At 54.5% G+C, this 6269-nt stretch overlaps 1 protein-coding gene across 1 annotated transcript in view; it reads right to left on the reverse strand.

Moving 5' to 3' along the window:
• TBC1D14 (TBC1 domain family, member 14) overlaps positions 1–6044 on the reverse strand; it is a 67481-nt gene extending 61437 nt beyond the window's left edge. The window contains exon 1 of the mRNA XM_006893626.1: positions 5338–6044. Within this exon, the coding sequence (XP_006893688.1) occupies positions 5338–6029 (692 nt within the window). The 5' untranslated portion in view covers positions 6030–6044. The remainder of the gene's footprint in view (positions 1–5337) is intronic.
• Between the last annotated feature and the right edge of the window lie 225 nt (positions 6045–6269).

The following is a 6269-nucleotide window of genomic DNA, read 5'->3' on the forward strand; positions in this document are numbered from 1 at the left end:
GGACGTCTGTACCAGGTACGGTGGGTCCCCGGGCCGTCTGTACCAGGTACGGTGGGTCCCCGGGACGTCTGTACCAGGTACGGTGGGTCCCCGGGACACCTGTACCAGGTACGGTGGGCCCCGAGACGTCTGTACCAGGTACGGTGAGTCCCCGGGCCGTCTGTACCAGGTACGGTGGGTCCCCGGGCCGTCTGTACCAGGTACGGTGGGCCCCTGGGTCATCTGTACCAGGTATGGTGGGTCCCCGGGCCGTCTGTACCAGGTATGGTGGGCACTGAGACTGTTTCCACCTTTCTGCTACTGCTGTGACCCCTCATGCTGCCATGAAGCAGGTGAGCATCTCTGCTGGGATCTTGCAATCATTTCATCCGTAGGGACCATTCCTAGGAGGAGGGCTGCTGCATTCTAAGACAGCTCTGTCTGCCACTCTCTAAGGATTCAGCACACCTTGTCCACAGCAGATGCACCACTTTACATTTCTACCAGCAGTGGGTAAGGCTTCCCCTCTCTCCACATCCTTGTTACTACCTGCTAGTTTTTGTTATCTCATTTTGTTTTGTTTTCAATCAGGGCCACTTAACAGAAGTGAGGCAGTACTTGGCAGTTCTGATTTTCATCTCTCCAAAGGCTGAATATTGTCAGGGACCTGTCTAGCGTACTGAAGAGCAACAATGTCAGTCTAGAGACTAAGGTGTACCTGACCCAGGTCATGATCTTCGCAATTGCTTGCTGAGCATCAGAGAGCTGGACTATGACTGAGGATGATAGAAAGATCGATGCCTTTGAGCTGTGGTGCTGGAGAAGAGTCTTGAACATACTGTGGACGGCCAGGAGAACAAACAGGTATGTCCTAGAGAGGGTGAAACCAAGCTCCTTGGAGGCAAGGATTCTGAAGCTCTGCCTGATATATTATGGGCATGTGGCCAGGAGGAACCAGTCATTGGAGAGGGACATCATGCTTGGGAGGGTGGAGGGACAGTGCAGGAGAGGAAGACCAGGATGAGGTAGATTGACACAGTGACCAGAGAAACGGGATGAGGTCTGTTGGAGATGGTGAGATTGGCTCAGGACAGGGCAGGGTTCAGAGCTACTGTACATAGAGTCACTATGAGTTGCAGGCAACTCGATGACACACAACAACAACTACAAAGGCTGAAGAACTCACTCAGCATTTCTCAAGCTAAAAGAACTGAAAAACAAATTCAAGCCTTGAGATGCAATACTAAGAGACGCTATGGGGAAAATTTTGAATGATCCAGAAAGCATCAAAAGAAAGTGGGAGGGAATACATGGAGTTGTACAAAAAAGAACTGGTTGACACGTAAATATTTCAAGAAGTAGCATGTGATAGAGTCAGTGGTAATGAGGAAGTTCAAGCTACACTGAAGACACTGGCAAAACACATGGCCCCAAAAATCAACAGAATATCAATTGACTTATTCCAAGTAAATGATGCAGCCCTGAAGGTGCTCACCAGGCTACGCCAAGAAATATGGAGGACAGCTGCCCGGCCGACTGACTGAAGAGACACATACTTGTCCCCATTCCCAGGAAGGTAATCCAAGGTTATTGTTATCGCTACATACAACTCATGGCGACCCTGCGCACAGTAACTGACCCCTGCTCTATCCAGAGACAATCTCGCTGTCTCCAATACACCCACCCTCATCACCCAAGTCACTGTGTCAACCCATCTCATCCAGGGTCTTCCTCTTCTGCACTGTCCCTCGACCTTTCCAAGAATGATGTTCTTCTCCAAGGACTGGTCCTTCCTGGCTACATGCCCAAAGTCTATGAGATGGAGTCTCAAAATCCTTGCTGCTAAGGAACAGCCTGGTCTCACTCTCTCTAGGACAGACCTGTTAGTTCTCTTGGCAGTACATAGTATGTTCAATATTCTTCTCCAGAACCACAACTCAAAGGCATCAATTCTTCTGTCACCCTTGACCCTTGGTTATTGTCCAGTTCTCTAATGCACAGCAAGTAACTGCAAAAGCCATGCCCTGGATCAGACACATCTTATTCTCCAGCTTGACACTGTTAGTCTTCAGGACTCTGGAGAGGTACCTGACCCCAGATTTTCCTAACGCAATTTGTCTTTTAATTGTCTGACTGTTGGTGCCAAGAGTGTTGACTGTGGAATCGAGTAAGCTGAAATTGCTAACAATGTCAATCTCTTCTCCGTCTAACATGATGCTGCCAATTGGCCCAGAGGTGAGAATCTTTGTTTTCTTGATGTTGAGCTTCAATCCATATTGAAGACGACAGTCCTTGACCTCTGCAGCAAATGCTTCAGGTCCTCCTCAGTTTCAGCAAGCATGGTTGTGTCATCTGCATAATGCAGGTTATTTCTCCTCATAAAGTCCAGCCACTCGAATGATCTGTTCTGCATACAGACTGAAAAGCTATGGAGACAGGACATTCTCAAGAAAGGTGATCCAATAGAATGCGGAAACTTCTGAGTAGCATTAATATCACGTGCAAGCAAATTACCACTGAAGATGATGCAAAAATGGTTAGAGCAGTACACTGACCAGGGCTGTACACTGACCGGGGCTGTACACTGACCAGGAACTGCCAGAAGTTCATCAGAGGTTTAGAAGAGGTTGTGGCCCCGGGGATATCAATGCTGATGTCAGCTGGGCCTTGGCTGAAGGCAAAGAATATCACGAGAATGTCTATCTGTGTTTTATTGACTATGCAAAGGCATTCCGCTGTGTGGGTCATAACAAGGACAGAGACCTTTGAGAAGAATGGGAATGGAACACCTAGACCAAGAAGCCTTGGTCCAAACAGAGCAAGAGAACACAGAATGGCTTAAGACTGGGAAAGGCGTGCATCAGGGCTCTGTCCTGTCTCTGGCCCTAATTCAGCCTGTATGCCGAGTAAATATTTGAGAAGCTGGACTCTGAGAAGAGCTGTGGCATCAGGATGAGAGGAAGGCTTGTCAACAGTCTGCGTCAAACAGATTACACGTTACACTGATGACACAGGTTTGCTCGCTGAAGGCAAGGCTGATCTGAAGTACCAGCTGCAAAGGACCGAGGACGATAGCCTTCAACATGGACTGTACCTCAACATCAAGAACAATCCTCAGAACTGGACCAGTACAGAATGCCATAACAGACAAAGACTGAAACTGTCAATCAACTTCATCTTGCTTGAATCCACAGTCAACCTTCTTGGTACCAACGGTCTGGAGATCTGGAGACACAGAGCATTGGAAACGTCTGCTGTCAGAGATCACTACAAGGTTCTTTCTGAAGAGCAAGGTTGTCAGTTTAGAGACTAAGGTGGACCTGATTTAAGCCACAGTCTTTGCAACCACCTGCTGTGCATGTGAGAGCTGGACAATGAATAAGGAAGACAGGAGAATTGATGTCGTTTAACAGTGAGTGATGCTGGAGAAGTGCACTGAACATCCCATGGATGGCCAGAAGGACAGACAGAGATGCCTTGGACAAAGTGCAGCCTTGGAGGCAAAGCTGGTGAAGCCTCATCTCACATACTTCGGGCGTGTTGCTAGGAGCAGCTGTTCCTTGGAGAGGGACTACCATGTGTGAAGAGGTGAGGGTCAGTGAAGGAGAGGAAGACCCGCAAGCAGGTGCACTGACAGTGTCTGTGGCAACGGACCCAAACGTACTGAGGATGGACGGACGGCACAGGACAGGACAGAGTGCAGATCTGGTGTTCACAGGGTCACTACGCGTCGTGAGCCGACGGCACCAACAAGAAGAGCAACGGCCGATGAGGGAGCTCTGGTGACTATAACAGCTGCGCTGCCAACCCAAAGGCAGACAGTTCAAATCCACCAGCTTCTCTGTGAGAGAAAGACAAGCTATCCCTCCCACGTGACTTACAGTCTCTGAAAGCCCACTGGAGGGTCAGCTCTGACTTGAAAGTGGATGGCTGGAATGAGTGGACGGCTGGTGAGGAGCTCTCGGAGATACAGGTGACGTGCTCCACTGCTGCTAGGAAGGTCAGGGGTTCAAATCTACAATCTGCTCCAAGGGTGAGCCCGCAGAGCCTGGGGAAGCTGGCGGTGAATGAGTCGGTGGGGGTGGGACTGTCTCTGGGTGACCACTGCTGAAGAGCCTGGTGCAGTGGTCACACACTCAGTAGTGACTCAGTGGTCAGCATGCTGGTCTGCTCGTGAGCTCTGTCCATTTCTGACTGGGCAGTTCTTCCCAGGTCCACAGGCTCCAGCAGCCGCTCTGAGTCAGGCCGGGTCACTCAAAGCCCCCCAATTCAGCATGCCGCCGTTGTCGACTCTATTCCAGCTCATGAGGGCGTCACCGGTGCTTGGTGGACGCAGGGTTCCCTAGTCCTGCGCCAGCCCAGTCCCTGCCCACGGTCAGTCCTCATGGAGACGAACTGTGGTCAGTTCCCACAAATGGTCCCCAGGAGCACATGGTCACTGCTCACGGTCAGTCCACCTGGCCAGTCCACATAATCGGTCCCTGCGGACAGCCCCCGAGGCCTGTCAGTGAGGGAGCCCTGCTGAAGCCCCCCAGGACCCTGGATGGCCTGTGCCAGATCTGACCCGAGTCTACCCCAAGGTCGGCGATTTACTGCTGGACCACCACTGCCCTCGTGGCTAAATGCTTACTTTTCTGGAACCTCCCTCCCTCAGGAGAGCCAGACTGAACCTCTAACACTCTAAGACACCAGAGTGGTGACACAGGAGACACAGCTCCCCTGCCCTCGCTCAGCTGTATAACAAAAACAGCACCTGGGAGCACAGACTCAGCACCCCAAAACTGAAGGGGTCAGGAGACGCTGGGCAAAAGTGGGGACGTGGGGGACAGAGACACCAGGGGAGGTGGGGGGTGCATGTGAGGCGGAGACATGGGGAGAGGGAGGCGGGGTGCAGGAAGGTGGGGGAAGGCAAGGGGGGCCGGGGGGAGAAGGGGGTACAGGGGGCAGGATGCCAGGTGACACAGGCAGGGGAAGGCAGGGGGTGGGATGGTGGGTGAAGGCAAGGGGGGGACGGGGGGAGAAGGGGGCACAGGGGGACAGGATGACGGGTGAGGTGGGGACACGGAGAGGGAAGGTGGGGTGCGGGATGGCGGGGAAGACAAGAGGGGAAGTGAGGAGAAGGGAGCACCGGGGGTGGGACACTGGAGGAGGGGGGACCATGGGGAGACAGGTACTCTGAGTGAGAACTGGGTCCTTAAGTGGTAGACATCAGGGTGAGGGGACTGACTGGCCGTGAGGAGGCCTTGACAGGTAGCCAGCAGGCTGAGGTGAATATGGGCGCGCATCCCCAGACAGGGCAGGTGTCCTCAGGAGTACGGTGCCCAGGCCCGACCTTCTGCAGCCGGACGGAGGGCTTACCTGGACAGGAAGTGGCTGAGAGGCCCCAGCAGTCCCGAGCGGCTGGCCTCCCTGGGCTCCGCGCTGTCCCACTGGTCCGGGCTGTCGGCCTCCGGGGCGGAGCTCAGGGAGGCGGGGGACGGCAGGTCGTCATCGTTCTCCAGCGCCACGATGGCACTCGAGCTGCTGGTGACAAGGTCCAGGCGGTCCTCACTGCTGACCGACAGCGTAGCCGACAGCTCGGTGCCGAGGCTACACACGCTGCACACGGAGGCGGCGTCACTGCGGCTCGGGGTCCTGGGCGCGGGGCCACAGAGCCGCACGGCGTCGTAGCCAGTCCTGGGGAAGGTGGAGGACTTGCGGACGCCCTGCTCCGGCTCGGGGCCAGCGGGAGCCAGCAGTGCGCAGGACGGCAGGGGACAGGCGCTCTGGGACGCCCGCTCGAGGACAGCGCCGACCTCAGGCTCCGGTCTCCTCCTGCCGTGGGCCGAGCCACAGGACACAGGCTCAGGGTTGCTGATCTCCAGAGTGGGGATGCCCGAGTCCACCGACTGCAGGCTGTGCCGGTCATGGGGGCGATCGCGGGGCAGCTCCGGCCCATGCTCAGGGAATGACAGGGATGTGGGCGCCTTGAAATGCACACTTGGCAGGCTCAGGACCGGGCTCATCAAGGTCACGCCATTGGTGGAGGTGGTGAGGTTTCCATCGGTCATCTTGGTCCAAGGAGACACTGGTGAAACATCAACGAGGAGACAAGGTCAGCAAAAAAGTGGCCCGAGACACTACTTCCTAACACACGTGTGCACTGAGGGCCTCCCTCCACCCACGGTTCACAGAGCATGTCACTGTAATGCACACTCACACACACACACACACACACACACACACCCCTACCCACAGTTCACGGAGCATGTCACTGTAACGCGTGCTCACACACACACACACACACACAC

Source organism: Elephantulus edwardii, unplaced genomic scaffold, assembly GCF_000299155.1.
Source record: "Elephantulus edwardii isolate Elephantulus edwardi_28Jun2011 unplaced genomic scaffold, EleEdw1.0 scaffold00129, whole genome shotgun sequence".
In the NCBI taxonomy this organism is placed as follows: domain Eukaryota; kingdom Metazoa; phylum Chordata; class Mammalia; order Macroscelidea; family Macroscelididae; genus Elephantulus; species Elephantulus edwardii.